General features: G+C 47.8%; 6 protein-coding genes across 6 annotated transcripts; all 6 read left to right on the top strand.

The window, feature by feature from the left end:
- Nucleotides 1-236: 236 nt before the first annotated feature.
- Nucleotides 237-5,132, top strand: TEOVI_000148000 (ER-golgi trafficking TRAPP I complex 85 kDa subunit, putative; the record flags this gene model as incomplete). The annotated part of the gene is made up of 1 exon (XM_067224700.1): nucleotides 237-5,132. One exon carries the CDS (start codon nucleotides 237-239, stop codon nucleotides 5,130-5,132), a length of 4,896 nt encoding a protein of 1,631 aa, XP_067080801.1.
- A 1,379-nt stretch (nucleotides 5,133-6,511) lies between these two features.
- TEOVI_000147900 (protein kinase, putative) lies at nucleotides 6,512-8,491 on the top strand (the record flags this gene model as incomplete). The annotated part of the gene is made up of 1 exon (XM_067224699.1): nucleotides 6,512-8,491. The coding sequence occupies one exon, from the start codon at nucleotides 6,512-6,514 to the stop codon at nucleotides 8,489-8,491; it is 1,980 nt and encodes a 659-aa protein (XP_067080800.1).
- A 1,693-nt stretch (nucleotides 8,492-10,184) lies between these two features.
- TEOVI_000147800 (Tim10/DDP family zinc finger, putative) lies at nucleotides 10,185-10,493 on the top strand (the record flags this gene model as incomplete). The annotated part of the gene is made up of 1 exon (XM_067224698.1): nucleotides 10,185-10,493. The coding sequence occupies one exon, from the start codon at nucleotides 10,185-10,187 to the stop codon at nucleotides 10,491-10,493; it is 309 nt and encodes a 102-aa protein (XP_067080799.1).
- Nucleotides 10,494-11,021: 528 nt separating this feature from the next.
- On the top strand, nucleotides 11,022-13,028 carry TEOVI_000147700 (mitochondrial RNA binding complex 1 subunit; the record flags this gene model as incomplete). Its single annotated transcript, XM_067224697.1, has 1 exon — nucleotides 11,022-13,028. The coding sequence occupies one exon, from the start codon at nucleotides 11,022-11,024 to the stop codon at nucleotides 13,026-13,028; it is 2,007 nt and encodes a 668-aa protein (XP_067080798.1).
- A 714-nt stretch (nucleotides 13,029-13,742) lies between these two features.
- Nucleotides 13,743-15,383, top strand: TEOVI_000147600 (uncharacterized protein; the record flags this gene model as incomplete). The annotated part of the gene is made up of 1 exon (XM_067224696.1): nucleotides 13,743-15,383. The coding sequence occupies one exon, from the start codon at nucleotides 13,743-13,745 to the stop codon at nucleotides 15,381-15,383; it is 1,641 nt and encodes a 546-aa protein (XP_067080797.1).
- Nucleotides 15,384-15,716: 333 nt separating this feature from the next.
- On the top strand, nucleotides 15,717-17,585 carry TEOVI_000147500 (protein kinase, putative; the record flags this gene model as incomplete). Its single annotated transcript, XM_067224695.1, has 1 exon — nucleotides 15,717-17,585. The coding sequence occupies one exon, from the start codon at nucleotides 15,717-15,719 to the stop codon at nucleotides 17,583-17,585; it is 1,869 nt and encodes a 622-aa protein (XP_067080796.1).
- Nucleotides 17,586-17,643: the final 58 nt, after the last annotated feature.

Genomic DNA, 17,643 nt, shown 5'->3' with positions numbered 1-17,643 from the left:
TGTGTGTGTGTGTGTATGTGCGTGTGTGTTTGTGTACGTGTGCATTTGTTTGTCTATCTGATTTTCATCTACTTGTGGCTCTTACTTGTGTAGACTTGTTGCTTTTTCCCCCCCCCTCTATTCTTTCCCATACGTTAACGGACACATGTGTAAAAACACTTATTTATTTAATGCGACATTAACACTTACAAGCTATAGAGGGGGAGGAAGAAGAATTAAATATTTGAAAAGGGCACATGGAGCTCAGGCAATGGGTGGAGAGCCGATATCGACACCCCGTTGTGGTGGTGTTGGCCAGTCGAACCGCAGACGAAGCGGCCCGGCGAAATGGAATGGATTTAATTAACATGATTCGCCCTTTTGCCGTGTATGATGGGGATCTTTTCGCTCGTCTTACAGATCGTGCAGATGCCACTCTTGTGCGTAACTTTGGAGTGCGCTTGACTCGGGCCCAATGCGTACGTGAGGTGGGAGAAACGACTCTCTTACATCATCTTCGTGACCTGCTCTGTGGTCAGTCGGAAGTGGAACTGGCACTTGGAGAGCAACTTGATCGAGCACTGCAATGTTTAATGAAGAAAGGAGGTGGTGTATTAACTGACACTCGAGTGTCAGCAGAACTCGGGTCGACTCTGTTGGAGCGGTCACATCCCGATTGGCACCGACAGTTCGTTCAGAATTACGTCTATTCGGTGCGTTGTAGCCACTTTGATACAACCGATCACCCAGTGGGGTTTATTTATGCGGCCAGTACAAACGCGTCAGGGGGAGTGGAGGGTATTTTGAAGGAATTTAATGAGTTAAAGAGGGGACAGGAAATTGGAGAGATTTGGCGTAACATGCCTTGTATGGAGGAGGAAATGCATAGTCATTTCTTGCTGTTGCATGATGTGACTGAAGGCCCTGGTATGGACGAAGTCAATCGGATGTTTGCTGCTGTGCAGTCAAGCTTGGGACACGCGAACTGTGCGCTTGTCAAGCTAAATTCCATTAGCAACCCACAAAATGTGAAAAATATGGACCCGTCAGTATGGACCGATGCAAATCCATCCTTCATGGATGTTCCCTCTGATACAGCGTGCCGCGCCGTTCGTTATTCGCAGCAGCTTGAAAGCCGCAGCGGCTCACCTGCGAGTGCAGGTGGTGGTGGCGATAGCGCCAGTAGTCGTGTTGCTGCAGAGCCATTGCTCTTCCCACGCGTTCAAGCAATGTTTGGCAAGTGGCCCGATGGCACGGCGAAAGTGACTGGTTGTTACTTGAGTCCTGAAAATGTAAGGGACTTGCGTGCCGTTATGCATCACTATCTTTCACAGTGTCTTTTTACTTTCATTGAGCGGAAGCTACGTTCTCTCAACACAACAGTGAATGAGAGGCGGACGACAACTCTTGGAAAAATGGCAGCATGGTTTCGAAACAAGAATGAGGTTAATAAATCAAAAACAGAGAGTTGGGTGGCCGCACGTGGCAACTCTCGTGCGATGTATCTTGCAGGATCACTGGAAATGCAGATGCGTCGGGCGGCAGATCTCTCACTTGCGTTGGCGGATTATGATGCAGCGGCAAATTTCTACCGTCTCTGTCGTGCAGAAGCACTTGCTACTGTCGAAACGAGGGCATTTAACAAACCACTGATTGCAGCAGCCCAGGAAGGTATCGGTATATGTCATTTTCTTCAGGGGCGGCTGCTGCCTTCGAGCCTAACGCCGTGGAGGGCTGGCGGAACATCCTCAAAAAACAACAGTGATTGCCGATTAGAGGTTGCAATGAACGATTATGATGCGTGTGAAATGAATGTGTATTCCCTGCGGGTGGCATTACTCTTATACGAGTTCTGTCGGACGCGAACGCCACCCTTGGTGGACCGTACGACAGCGCTGTTGCTTCATGTCCAACATCGCGGTATGGTCGGTCGTAGCAAGCTCCAGATTGCCGTTTTACAAGAATTGCTGGCGGCTAATGCACTCTTCTTAAATCCACCGCAATGTGCAGGAATGAGAATAAAAGCATCTTTGCCTAATAATTTTCCTGTGCATGCACACGTGCGTACCTACATGAAATACTGTATCGCTGCTGGAGACGCGTACTGCAGCGAAGATATGTTTCAAAGTGCCCTACGCTGCTACCTGCGTGCATTATTTGTGTATGGTAGCGTCGGGCGCTGCGGAAGCTGGCCGCACATCTGTGAGCATCTCTTCATGGGGCTCTCTCAACTATATCACCAACTCGAGAATCCCGTCCGCGCCATAGCGATGATGGCTGTCGCTGTTCTCCTTGGCACTCCCAAATACAGCAACCCAAAAACTGCACTTAGCAGTTTGAAGACTTTTCTGGAGAAACAGCAGGAGGTGGTGGGAGAACTTGGAATTGGCGTCTGCCCTCATATGGTAGTACCTGCCATTGTAGAAAATACGGTTCGAATTAGCGTCAATCAGTACCATTGTGATGAGATAACGACACAGCAGCAGTGCCAGTTGGGTGGCGAGGCTGTGGAAACTGAATGGCAGAAAGTGGAGGACAAACTGCGCTCACATTACAAGGACCAATTAACGGGTTCTCCGATAGGAACAAGGCAGTGGGGTGCGGAATTGTCGAAGTTTCGACAAAGTAGTAAGAGAGATGGGAGTGGCAAGAAGAGCATGCGTCGCTATACGGTGAACCAAGAGGAGTCACTTCAGGTTAGTGTCAAACTGAGAAATCCTATTGGAAGCCACCTTACCGTGGAAAATATGTGTCTTTTATTTGTTTCGAGGGATGAACCTGCAAAACTCTGTAGGAGTTCTGAGTCACAGACGATCGAGTTTGCGGCGGGGGCTTCTAGGACTATAACACTCAACTTTACTCCACAGGCCGAGGGAACTTATGTTATAGTCGGTTTTGCTTGGGAGGTTATGAGTTCGTTGGGCCATTACTATTTTGCAACTGAGGGTGCTAGCGGTGCTGCAAGCACAGAAGGCAACACCAGTAGTTCTAACAATCTTGGGGGATATGTCGCTGGTATGGGTGGTGGCTTGTTACTTGAGCACGCTATGAACAACGCAACACCGGAGGTGGAGTCACCCGCAAACATAGAAATTGTTGTTGGACCACCCCAGGCGTGGGTTACCATGCGGTTAGAACCCGAGCTTCCTTCTGTTTTGCGGGATGGAGAGTATTTTCACACGTTCGTTGTGGTAACAAATAATAGCACACATGCGGAAGCACACAACGTTACACTTCAGCGTAGCGCAACAAACGCACAAGTGCTGTGGTTTGAAGATTTTGGTTTGGAGCGAAATATCGAAGCCGAGGCAACCTTCAATGTTGCCCAGGTGCTACATCCCAAAGAAAGTGTGTCTATTTCGCTGACAGTTCGAGGCCAACTTGGCCATGGAGCCTCTCCTCGCTGTCGAAACAACATTTTCTTGCTTGTGGGATATCTGGGAGGGCCTTCAACGACTCCAGGTCGGCAGGACGTGAAGGCGACTCCTATATCCCCAACTCCGTCCAACGCCACGGTGCCGTATGTGCGACTCCATCGTTTTGTGCGACTCATTGCAGTTAAACGGACGATTATCCTCTCGTCATTTGTTCTGGAACCAGTTAACTTGGCCTCAGCGACGTCTGCCTTGCAACTGACGGTGGCAAACGTTTCAGATACCGCTGAGCAGCCGCTACGCGTTGTGCGGATGACAGCGATTCACAGACCGCGGTGGTACGTTGCGGCAATCCACACGGGCGCGTTACTTGAAAATGATGCCGCCGGATTGGTTGTGCCCAGTGGTGGATCGTTTTGTTTACCACTCAGTGTCGCAGATAAGGCTACATTATCGAGAGGAAAGGCGGGTTTAGGTTCTGCTGTTGGTAGTGACGGTGTTGCTGATACTGCTCCTGATGCCCAGCCAACCGCATTTACGGAAGAGGAGTACATTTCCCTCACTGTGACCCTTCCATCCCCGGATAAATGTGCTCAAGTGGAGTCAAAGATATCGAGCAGCGTCATAGGATCGGCAATGAGCACCTACTTTATGCGAACAAGTATTCGCGGATCCGGAACCCTCGGTGAAATCGCTGCAAACGATGGTTTTGTTTTCTACGCAGACAAGGGGCCAGACGGTGATCAACAGAAGGTGCCACGTGTAGACCCTGTGACACAAGTGGCCATTGGCGAACCCTTCACTCCCATATGTGTAGCAGTGGCTTGGATGCTGCAAGACGGCTCAGGCAGGTGTGGACAACTGTTCCACTTCGTAGACCCTGTCAGTTATCTTATCTCGGGTGGGCCACTGAGCAGCAAGGCTTATGAGTTGCAGCAAGAGGAACTTTGTGAAGCTCTAGTGGAGAATCGTTCGCTTCATCCACGGCAAGCGGCTTTGCTTTACCACGTGGAGGCACCTCATAGCGTGGAGTCTACCAAGGAACTTCCAGATGCGGCACTCATTCCAATTACGGTGCATTGTCGCTCACTCTCCGCGCACGTACTTCTTGTTACGCTAAAAGCGAAAACTATGCCGGCGGCCGGCATTGACAGGTCTGACTCACCTTCCCTATTGTCACCAACGTTAATGACCTTTGTTGGCAAAACATCGTACAGTTTCCTCCTTCTTCCACATCAGAACCACGCTGTGAAGTTTACCGCGTATGTCTTTCAATCAGGTTTGGTGCAGTGCAACGCCTTCCATGTGAGCGCTATGGCATTGCGGTTGTGCTCAGCTGGTGTCGACACCTCAAGGTGGAAATCGGGTATGTCGGAGGCAGCGATGATAAGATCCCTTCGCTATTCCTCATCTTCAACCACATCTCTGCGGCAAGCGGAATCTTTCCTGGGTGAATTGAACAGTGGTAGTAACAGCGACATCACAGAACTTCCTGCGTCCATGAGGTGCGATGTGCAGACGTCTGTCTTTGGGTATGCTGCTGCGGCTATCGCACGTGTCTCTCTTGCATCATACTCACCGGAAGCTGTGAAGGCCGCGGCCGCCGCGGCATCCGCTCGTATGAAAGAGTACCGTGATGACTTGAAAAGGTACGAGGAGTCTTGCAAGAGTTTCGAGCATCGCCGTTCTGCGCTTTCCGCCTCAGGCCGCGTGCCAAACTCTGCGCATGCTACGTACCACCCCGCTGCACGCCTTCTTTGTGAAGGTGCGGGGAACTGATCGGAAGTGATTTCTCAGTCAACGCCATGAATATGTGAAGGGTAAGCTTGTCTGGCACGGGGCTGTTGGGAGCGGTGCGTATGCACGTCATAAAGCGGGAAGGGGAACTGAAGCGAAGATGGATGGGGGAATCACTTGACGGCACAGATGTTGTGTCACTCATTCAACTGCAATGCAATTTGCGCGAAGGTGGGAAGACCATAGTCGACTAGTAAGGCACCTGAAGTTTTCCTTCCTTTTTCCTTCTGTACCTTGCTTTTCCTCCATTTTACCTAGACGCGCCAACAGAAGTTAGTAATGGAGAAGGAGGAGAGGAAGAAAAGTGTTGCTCCTCTCGTCATGAACATGCGGCGGGAGTGTTCACGCAAATTTCTCCCCCCTCCCTCCACTTTACCTGCTGAGTGAGAGCTCGTGTACCATAGGGGGGGGGGAAAGACCGAGAATTGGCCAGCATATGCGTCACTCGGACACCAACTCAGTTTTCTAGGGCGCACATTCTTTAGTTGTTTTCGTTATTACGTTTCTCCTCTCCTGTCACTTCCCATTCTTTTTATCGCCGTTGCAAAGGTTATGCCTCTTGCATGTCACCAAACTGCTCAGCATTTCGCTTGTTTTTTTGCTTACGCATGCGTTGGTGTCCAACTTGTTTGTTCTTTCTTTTTACTTCGTGCAGCCCCTCTTCTTTCCTTTCGCTGTGTTTTCACACCGTTGAAAGCTTTGACTTTATATGACCGCACTCAAACCGATGCAAATCCAACGTAAGTGCGAAGGCACGAAGAAAATTCTAAAAAAAAATGATGTGTTCGTATCTTGGTTACGCACTTTTTCCTTGGTGAATCTCTCTTACGCGTATGCACGTGTGTATCCATTGTAAGACACTTCTGCTGGAACTGCTCCTTTCCTAATGCACACACACACACACACATATATATATATATATATATATATATATATATGCAAAGACACGTATAAATGTTTATGTATACATGAATGTGTTCTTGCATGTGGATTGTTAGCTTTATATCGTTTCCTTGCACCTGACTGTCATGCTCTTCGTCTCCCTTGGTGCTTTCACTTTCTTTATTTCTTTCTCCGTCACACTCGGGTATCAGTCCGCCCCTTACGGTTGGTGGCTTGGTTAAGCACAGCAGCTCGTGCGTGAGACTGCCGGGCACCGTGCCTCCTCACGTAGGGGCACCATTTTATTCCCCCCGCCTTGCACTGCTTTACAGTTGGTTGCGTATAAGATCAACAATAGTGGTTGAAAGGAAATTGAATTAGTTGAATTCGGTGGAACATTAACTGTTTGCGCGTGTACATTTCAAGCATATATATATATTTGTATACGCGCCCATCCACGTATCCACTTGGAAGAGTGGATGCAACCAACGCGAAGATGCGACGATGGTTGCAACAAACGACGGCGTGATGAGGAGCACGAAAGTTATAGGGACAGTGACACCAGCAGTGGAGGGAGGGACTGGCGGTTTGACAGTAATAGCAGGGCCCGGCATCTAACGCGTTCATCCAACTCGGAATCCTCAAGCCCATCTTCATACAGTTCACACTCTTCCACTTCTAGTGGGAGTTCCAGCTCCCGTTCCACATCAACACGGGACAAGCATTACCCAAAATTCACCGAGGAATACGCGGAGCGGTTTAAATATGATGAGGAACCATTCATTTGTGTGGATTATGGCATTGTCTCGTCACAAGGCCAAGAGAGGCACCAGATGGTCAGGAGGCTACCCCCGCTTGTGCCCTTGGAGGCCTCGCCGCTGCCGAGGCTGGAAGGACACACTCCAAATTTAGTTCTTTACGGAAAATACTTTTTCATACGGGCGCTTGGTGAGGGAACTTTTTCTAAGGTGGCCCTCTGTAGTAAACGCGGCACCGGTGAACTCTACGCGCTAAAAATATTTCGGGATGAGGGGACGTACAGACGCGCGTGCTTGGATGAGATAAAAGTACTTCTTGCCCTGAGTCGTCCCGCCGGGGAGAGCTGCGGGAGGCGGCGCATGGGAAGGAGCAGTAGTAGCGAACGGACTTACAGTGCTGTAAGTGCACGCAGGAGAAGTGGCAGGACGGCAGAAAAGTGTTTGTTGGAAGATTTAAGGCATATGTGTGCGACTGCCGCCACTTCATACCAAGGGAAAATAGGACGCTTTAATCCTCCTGTAGAGTTCATACCGCACTATAACCACCACGCGATTGTACTCCCCGTGCTTGGTGTTTCATTGTTAGAGGTACTTGCCTGCATTCGTAAGGAACTCAACAGATCCGTTGGAAAGGGGTTGGAAGGAAAACAAAGTGAGAGCGGCTCCGGTACATGCAGCAGAAGTAGTGGTAGTGATGATTGCAGGACTGGAGCTCTCGAGAAACTCCGGGGGATGTCGGAGAGGTCGGTTGAGGTTACTCACAGAGGGATGCCGCTGGAGTTGGTTCGTGCAGTCGTATATAATATCCTTCTTTTCCTGCGTCACGCGCACCAGCGGGGTATTGTGCACACCGACCTGAAGCCGGAAAATGTTCTTTTTGAATATAGTGACACACTTCCAACCCGGATGAAGATTAAGAAGTTTGAATACAAATACGAATCACCCGATGAAGGAGATGTGCACTCAAGCAGGGCTTATGAAACGGCACAGCCGACAATTCAAGAGGAGGTGCTCGCAGAGGTGGACGTTCCACTTCCTGCTGTTAATACGGTACGTGTTATTGATGTCGGTTCCGCAGAGTTTCTCTCCAAGTGCACTGCCGTGAGTAAATTGGACAATGTGACACCCGCCTTTTATCACCGCATTCACACCACACATTATCGAAGCGTAGAAGTGTTACTTGGACTTGGATGGACAACTTCTGCAGACATGTGGTCTCTTGGTTGCATGATTCCGGAGTTAGTGACTGGAAGCTGTATGTTTATGCCGCGCTGTGATATTGAGCACTTGGCGCTACTGCAGCATATCATTGGCCCGTTTGACTCCGTTGAGGGGGCAATATCGAACAAAGGGGATCAGGGAAGAAATAATGAAGTTTTGAACAAGACTATCGTGGAGCGTGTATTTTCTCTAGGGTCTCGCTTTGATAAATTCTTTGATAAACACACCATGAAATTGGCATGGCCAGATCCGAACGATTGTATAACACCTCCGTCGTCAGCATCATCATCTCAGCAGAGTCGATACAATGATACAATAGAAGATATTTATTATGTGGCCTCACGTCCAAAACTCCGAGAGGTTCTGGGGCCCTTTCCAAAACTACTTGATCTTTGTGAACGCATGTTGGACTACGATCCGCTTAGGCGAATAACGGCAGAGGAAGCGCTGAGTCATCCTTTTTTTACTTCACCTGTTTAGTACAGGGAGGGGGGAATACCGAATAACTGTCGCGCACTTGCAGCGGCAAGAGGCGAATTATTGTATCAGCATGTTTGTAAAGGATAAAGAAGAGGATATAAAAGTGAGCACATGGTAGTTGTGTCACTACAGAATTAATCCAGTGGGTTTGTTTGTATGTTTGTATATGTATGTTCATATATATTCATATATATATATATGTAAACGTGTATATATTTTTTTGTCGAGCTCTTCGTCCACTTTCGTTTGTTACCGTCTTTGGTCTCTGTCGCGCCGCCACTTCAGGACGAAATGAGGATTTCCGTTGATTGAAGTTGTTGCTTTTTTTTGGGGGGGGGTGCCGGCGTGTTTTGTGGCTTCCCAATAAAAGAGGGACCGTTGCTTGCTCTTCTTTTTATTTTTATTTACCTTCGTGACTGCTTCGTTTCCTCTTTCGACTTTTCTTCCGTTTTTGCTGCATATTTGTAAGACACTCCGAGCACGGCATCCCATGAGATGTCATCCATATATGCCTCACAAATATGTATGTATATATATATATATATATATGTTAATATATACATATAAATATATTAAGGTATACACATGTGTCAATATTAGGTTTAAGGAAGAGGTGAAACAAAAAAAAGATAACGGTGGATGCAGTGGGAATCGGGTAAGTGAAACGGAGCGTCACGAAATGACACGAAAAGACAAATTTGTAATTAGTTTGACTTTCTCTTTGTACACAATATTACCGATAATTTGTTTTCTTTTTCACCTATGCGACTCTCCAAAACAACATCGGTTTTATTTCCTCTCTTTGGCTAACATATACGCGTGGGTGGAAGCGGCACTGCATCTTTTTCTTTTTGCCCTTCTGTACCTGTTTGCTCGCTTGTATGCTTGTGTGTGTTTATGTGTTTTTTCCTTTTACTCTTTGTGAGCGTCCTGTTGCGGATTTATGACGCCTTTTTGTTGCGGTAAGAAAAAAGAGGGAAAGTGATAAAGCGACACGGATTGCTCTCTCTATCTCTCTCTCTCTCTCTTTCTCTCTCTTTTTTTTTCCTCTACTCCCTCTGTGATTTAACTTATTGTTAGTGCTTGTTTATTCATTTATTTATTTCTGACCCCATACCGACGCGTACCGAATATCAAGTGATAGGGTGAAGGCTCTTTGGCCACTCAAAACAGGGTAGAACTTCATTTGATGACCTTTATTACCTTTGGTGAACCCCCTCAAACCCTTTCATCATATTGTTTAGTTGTTGTAGGACTGTTGTTTTTCTTTTTTCGTGACATATTTATTATTATTTCCCTTGTCATAATATTGTTGTCAATACTGCTGTCATTTCCGCTGCTGATGTTATTATTTATCATTACTTCTGCTGCCGTTACAAATCCTATCTCTTGCTTTACTATACTTCTTTTAAACCCATATCACTTTCATAACTTATTGCTGCAGTTGCTCGTGTACGGCGGCTCACGGGCAAATTTATCTTTGGCGTGTTTCTTTAGGTGTTGTTTACATTTGTTTAATTGGCCCATTTGTTGCCCGAGAGTGAAGGAAGTTGGACCGTTGCAGCATTTGACGTGAGGGGAAAGTTGTAAAAACAACCCTCTCTCGCACATTTCTTTTATATACTTCTAGCGACACGGGTTGAATTAGTTACAGTTCTGAGCACATTTTTTTTTAAATATAAAAAATACAGATATGCAGCCACCTCAAACGAATCCGCAACTTGCAGGTATGGCCCAACGCGACGTTGTTGTGTTGGCGGAGCGACAACAGTTAATTTCCAACGAAGGATTTAATTATTGCATGCGCCGCTGCATTACGCATTACGGAGAAGACTCCATTCCTTATCACCCTGGTGAAAAGGCGTGTCTTGACCGCTGCGTGAATAAAATTCACAACGGTTTGGACCTCTCATGTACCATTCGGAAGGAATTTGAAGAAAAGATTAAGAAAGGAGATATGCCGTATCGTTGGATGAAAGAAGTTTTGTCGGAGAACGAATAGTAAACGTCGTTAAGCATTTTGCCTTCAACGTTTGGCCTACACATATGTTTCTATGACTGTACATTATATGAACTTGTGTTTTCGGCGAAAGCGTTCGGCGAAAGCTCCCGTACTTTTATGTAATCCCTGAGGTGCCGCATAACTTGCCCTGACCTTTTAATTTTTGGAGATGCTGCAGTTACGCCGTGACGGTAGAGGCCCTTAAGCGCGCAAAGCATGAAGGGATGCTGAAAGAGAACGGGCGAAGATGATATAAATGGCTCTTGTCGTTGTTTTGTCTACCTCGGTTTGGTTTTGTGTGTTTGTGTGTCAGAGAGAGAGAGAAGGGGAAAAGGAAGTTGTTACTGGGGAGCGAAGGGTATCGAAACGGTGACACAGGACACAAGTGAAGGCCCCCTGTTTGCGCATTTATACGATTTATTTTCTTTCCGGTACCTTTTTTTTTCTTTTTTGCTTTGTGACACACCGAAAAGTGCTTAGCCCCAGGCTTAGTGAAGCGCGCTCTCGATCAATCATTCAACCACATTCATGTACCATCGTGGCTACGGCGGGCATTACCGTGGCGGTAGAGGTGGCGGAAGGGGACACTCCCATTGGCATAACAATGCGCCAATGGAACGCGGTGGCCACATGCCTTCAAATAATGAGGGAGCTGCCATTTCCTCCGGTTCCACAGGGTTCTCACCACTAATGGATTTCTTTCATTCAGTAGAGGGACGCAATTACGGTGAACTGCGCTCCCTCACAAATGAGACGTACCAAATTTCCGAAAATGTGAGATGCACATTTTTGTCCATCCAGTCTGATCCTTTTGCCCCTGGCAGTCAGGTGCGCTTGGTGTGCCCGTGCACATTTTCTTTAGAGAAGGTGCTACAAACCACAGATTTGGCGGCGGCGAACCCGTGCCGACGCGTTGCCGCCGAAGATTTTATTCTTCGTTCCTTCCATGCTGGGTATCGTAACGGTATACCGCGCCGCACGAGTGGGGCTGTGCAGGTGCTTCGACCATCGCAGCACGTGCTGGAGCGTAGCACCGTTGGCCTTGTCAAGGCGCATCAACAGAAAAGCGGTATGCAGGCAGAAATCGAGATATTTGCTCGTGTAAAGCTACCGGGGCATGGTCGACGTATTGATGGGCATGGTGCTATCGACATATTTTACAATGAACTCGTCCCGCTCCTTGAACAATGCGTCGTCGGGCTGAACGAAGAAGATCTCCACCAACACGTCATATGCGTACATGACCAAGAGGTACTTCGCTCCAACCTTCTGGGCGCCGGGTATGTTGCCTTCGTTGCAAACGGTGCGATTCTTCCGCGTGATGCCGGTAACAGCGACAAGCCGTTGCGAGATAATGCGGTGCCATTTCAATCACCCAAATCACTTGAGTGCTCATTCACCCTACCACACAGTGGCAAAACAATCACTGGCATGGGCCTCCCACCGGGGCTTACCCTCATAGCGGGTGGCGGTTTTCACGGCAAGTCAACGCTTCTGCGCGCTCTGGAGGTGGGAATATATAACCACGTGCCTGATGACGGTCGGACCTATGTTGTGGTGGACCCAACAGCTGTTAAAATCCGTGCGGAGGACAGGCGCTCGGTTCACGGCGTGGATATTTCACCCTTCATCAACAATCTTCCTTTTGGGAAGACCACTAATTTCTTCGTAACAGCCGACGCCAGTGGGAGCACAAGTCAAGCAGCTAACATCATGGAGGCTTTGGAGTTGGGTTCGCAGTTACTATTACTCGACGAAGACACCTGTGCCACTAATCTAATGTACCGTGATGCGCTGATGCAAATGCTTGTTCCGCGGGCCCAGGAACCCATTACGCCTTTCGTGGAGCGCGTAGCAGATCTCTCACAGAATCACGGGGTTTCCTCCATCATGGTTATTGGCGGATCCGGACAGTATTTTCCACAGGCGCGTGTTGTGCTCGTCATGAATGCCTACCAGATCTCTGATTGCACAAAGGAAGCGAAAGAAATTGCCTCAAATTCCTCGTTGCCGGCACTAAACCCTCCAGGAGACACCGCCTCCGTGTTCATACCGGACGTGAACCGGTGTTTTGATCCTGACGGCTCCTTCACAACAGTGCGCCGTCGACGTGGCAGGGAAGGAACCAAAGTGAGTGGCATTGGTACAGAATCTATCCGATTCTCGGAGGAAACTATTGACCTTTCGATGGTGGAACAGATTGTTGAGGAGGGGCAAGTAAATGCAATAGCTCAGTGCCTCGCGTTGCTGTACGACGGGGAACCGCGGATTGTGCCTGAAATGACGACAAAGGGTGGTGCGCTAACGCAATTACCTTCTCCAGGTGGCGTGTGCGAGATTCAAAGAGGAAAGTTTAACTCTAATTTCTCCTCTATGATCGCTGGATGCTGCAGTCACCAGCATGACAAGCGACTTGAACTGCGAACACCCTCATGTTATCTACCTCGAGGGTTCACCTCAGCAACAAGGCACATAGAGATTGGTGCTGCCCTCAATCGTTTGCGTACACTCCGGACCGTTACTGCGAAAAGATGAAAGGATAAAGAGATGTGTGCACTGTCTCCATGATAATATTTATTGGTCCACTATGCGCTCACACGCACACACGTGCGTACACAGGTCTCTTATTTATTTGTGTACGTGATTGTGTGTTTGTGCGTATGTATGGATTTGTGTATAAATCTGTTCATTGGCTGCATCCGGGAAAAGTGGTACATTGTAATTTCTCCTAGCGGGGATTACGTGCGTCACTGCTGTTTTGATCTAGTGGCTTCCTATATGATATTGCGTTATTGTTTTGAGTTAAAGGAAGAGTTGGAGACGGAGTCGAGTAGTACCATTTACCGCAAATGTGTGTCCGTGTCCCCCGCAAAAGCAAACTAGCAGCAATACAATGCATTAACCTTTTTTCAATTGCCTCTGCAACGGTGTGTTTTGGATCAAAAATACATCCCTCGCCTAACGGTGGGTGTTGTGAGAGAAAAGGTGTAATGAGTGAACATGCCAACTTGGATAATGTTTGAAATAGTAATTAAAATAACGATTTAAGGGAACAGGGTTGATTAGTATATAAACGGAAGCATTTGTTTTGTTGCAATAAACTTCCTTTTTTCTCCGTCCCCCAATGTTAATTGAGTGTGGCGGTGCATTTCTTTCTCCACTAAAGTGTCCGCTTCGGGTTGCTACTATTTAAAGTTAGCAGCATCCTGTGATAAGGTAGCGAAGTGGAACCGAAGCACATCATTTCATATGGAAACGGTCCCTGAGTCGTTGAATGTTATCGATCCTTTTGGTGTATTGGATACACCGCTGGAAGCAAGAACATACATGACGGGAAGGCAATACATTCAACTCACATATCATTTGGGGGAAAAGCTCGGAATAAAGAACGTTGACCACTACTTCAATTTACCAGTGGGTAGTGAAGGTAGTGAAACGGAAGGCACAGCTGTGGAAGCAGAAATAAGTCCTAATGATGACATTAGTTGCCTACTTGATCAACTTGTTCAGAACGAGAGCAACAGTGACGATGTTTCTCAGTCGAATGTCACGTCCAGTTTCCTTTGCAACCCACCTTTGTGTGTTCACTTTGTACGTGAGGGAGCGATGAAGGCGATTGGGAATCCCAAATCGCTTCCGACAGTTGCCTGCAAAGCAGTTGGAGAGAAACTTCAAGGACCACCACATGTGCATTGCCTTTTCTGCCTGCAAACCGGCGATACTGGTGCGGATACGGATACTAACAGCCAAGGTCAACCCTATGTACAGGCAGCAGACCTTCGCCATTGCGTACAGGGTCACTTCACAGAACATATGAATAGGCGTAATGCATATCTAAACTTTTTGGAGGAAGGGGCCGCCACTCTGCCAGAGGCACGGCAGGAGCTTCTTGAATGTTCTGCGGATCGTGAGGGGCGGCACACGTGCTTTATTGCGTCTGCAGGGTCGGCTGCATGTCCTGTTGTTGTGTCGTACTGCGCGGCATGTGATCAAATGGCGCCACTGGCAACTTTCCTCGAAGAAGAGGATGAATGCACATCATGTGAGACTGTGGAGCAACGACCGAATCGTAGTGGAACGAGGAGTGTGGAAACTGTGGAGTTGATTCTCGCGCGGCTGCTGCTTGCCTGCGAGTTGCGGGTTATGTTGACGAAGGAACGAGGCGCGGAAGGCTCCGGAAACATCTCTCTCGTGCAAGAAGAGTCGTACATATTTATTGCAACTCCTTTTCTTTTCGGTGAGGAGGAGGAAGAATTATCTGAGGAATTTGAAACTGGTGCTGATCTGACACATAGTAGCGTGATTCTTCCGGCAGCCACTGTGGTTGAAACCGCAAAAGGACCCTGCCTATGCTTACTGAAAGAGGAAGGTGAAGAGTTGCTGCAGCTTTTGACTGAATTGCCACCGTATCGGATTAATCATGCGGTTGTTGGATTTGTTATGCAGTGGCAGAGTGCATCTGCTGCTGACGAGAGGATCACATGGGCTCTTGACCAAGGCAAGAGAAAAGGATACAAATTTGGGGTGCAAAGGCGATTAGTGTATGTGGAGGATACAGATGAGTGGGTTATTGCGCATGTGTTACACAATCCTGAGGTTTCGCCTTCGCACGGCCGCAGTGCCGTCGATAGCGAGCGCTCGTTCGGCGACGTTCGTACACGTGAATTGTGCACTATTACGAAGATGATACCGCTATCACTTATGGAACAATTCATACGTGGCGGACGCGGTGAAGATGATGGAGCAAAAAATAAATGTGAAGACAGGAGTATAAGTACCGACGTAGAAGTGGAGAACTGTCCATATGGAATGGAAGCACGGACGATTAACTACTTTGCTCAGATGACTGCGCTGGCAAAGGCTATGAGCTTGGCTACATCTTTCATGTGATGAAAGTCATTAACATGGCGGGGTGGGGAGACTGCAATTCAATAAGTGTTGTAAGGGGGTTCCCAACCGTCGCATCGAAAGTCGCTAAAGCTTTCCCATTCGTTTCCTTGCGAAAAAAAAAGAAAAATCGTGTTTGAACCTGTTCAGAGAGAAATAACATACTCGTTTTTTTTTCATTTTGCATGCCAAATGCAATGCGCGAAGTAGATATAATAGGGACAAAGTTAGGCAGTTCAAACAAGCGAGAAATATTACTGAAAAACTGAAATTGGGATACATCTTCTTGTCATTCCGTTTTCACCACCTTTTCTGTAGAACCATTCACAGCTGCGTATGAGTGGCCATTGGGAGGGGTATGGCACACCCACTATGAGTGAAGGTTCCATTAGCCCTTGTATCAGAAGCAGGAGCAACAGCAGAGGAGTTTTGGTTCGCAGTAACTCTCCGGGATGTGGTGAGCTTGCCATAGTTCCACCACAGTTTGAGCTTAAATTAGCAATGAAACAAAATGATCCATTCCTTTATAATTCTTGTCAATCATCATTTGGTCCCTTGTCCGTGCCCACGGTTTGCCCAACATGTCATCGGCCTCTCGCTGAAAATCAGATGGATGATGCACCGCCAACGGTGGGGGAGAGACAACTAACTCCACAATACTTCCGTGCACTTGCTGCGACTGTTACTCGTCGGCCGCTTTCCATATGTGACAGTCCATCACTTGAAGCTAAATTCCAGCAACGGTTGGCTGAACAGGGTTTGAAGAAATATGTCCCGGAAGATGAAATAAGAGGAAAAATGGGAGTTACAGAAGAAGAAGAGGACACGTGGGAACTACCCGATGAGGCACATGGAGCAACAGCGGTGTTTTCGTCGGCGTTAGATGAAAACAGCAGAAGGGGCGGCGGACCTGAAACGTCTCCTCCACGCGGTGATAATACCAGCGGTGACTGGGGGTATTATAAGCGTTACTTTAGAGAAATACAAAAACTAGGAAGCGGAACCTTTGGTGGAGTGTATCTGTGTCAGCATGTTATGGAAGGCGTGGGGTTGGGGTACTTTGCTTTAAAGAAAATTCCCGTAGGAGACAATACCAGTTACTTGCACAAAGTACTCAGTGAGGTGCGTATTCTCGAGGAAGTGAAACAACACCCAAACATGGTGGAGTATAAGCATAGCTGGGTAGATACCGCGCAAATAGCTGATTTTGGGCCACCCGTAAGATGCCTTTTTATTCTTATGGAATATGCCACTATAGGTTCCCTTGACTCGTACCTTGAGCGGCACGGATCGGCTCTGCCAACAATCGCCGTATGGTACTTCTTTTTGAGTGCCGTTGCGGGGACAGCGCATTTGCATCGAAAGAACATCATCCATCGGGACCTCAAGCCACAAAATTTACTGCTGACAGGTCGGTCGGAGGAGGTCCCACGTGTTCTTGTTAGCGACTTTGGCACTGCAACTTTACTTTCTGAGGTGTCATATGAACGCACGGGAGGAACGGGAACCGTAGAGTACATGGCACCAGAGTTATTTGAGTGTGTGCCGGGCACGAAAGAGTCATATATATATTCGCACACAAAAGCAACAGATGTGTGGTCACTCGGAATGATATTACACTATCTTGCCTTCGACGGTACGCTGCCGCTGCGCTTGTCTAATGGTGAAGTTGTATTGGAAGTGGAGAACCGTTCCCACTACGCTCGCCCTCCAGAGATGATTCAACTAATGCGCCTCATGCTTCATCGTAACCCAGCGAAGCGACCCACATGTGAGGAATTGTTAGAATCGACTGTAGTGCGAACAATTCAGCGTAGTTTCAAGAAGGCAAGTCTTTTTACCGATATATTACCTACTGCAGCCACGCTTCCGAAACGTCGGCGACCATCCGCTGTTCTGACAACACCGCTGCTGACACCTCGTGAAGGGAAAGACTCGCAAGCCAGACAACTTCGAGTTAATTGGGTCGCAAATAACACCGCAAAGGGTGAACTAGAAGAGAGGAAGCCAACACCTTGTTTGGATAGCGAAGTTGGAAATGAGCCACTGCCATTATTTTTGCCTAAAGCGGAAGTCCCCCTAATGCTTCAATATGAAACTCGTGGGTCACATGGAGAGACAACAGAGGGGGCGCAAGGGATGCAGAAACCACTGATGGTAGAATGTGGTGTGCAAACTGACTACGTAAAGATTGTGTACGAGTGAAAGGGAAACAAAAGGGAGAATCCAATTGGATTGTTATTACGGAAGTTAATTTCCATTC

The sequence above is a fragment of the Trypanosoma equiperdum genome, assembly GCF_001457755.1.
Source record: "Trypanosoma equiperdum strain OVI genome assembly, contig: ctg_373, whole genome shotgun sequence".
Lineage (NCBI taxonomy): Eukaryota > Euglenozoa > Kinetoplastea > Trypanosomatida > Trypanosomatidae > Trypanosoma > Trypanosoma equiperdum.
Note: the sequence above shows the minus strand (reverse complement) of the source record. Positions and strands in the feature narration are given on the sequence as shown.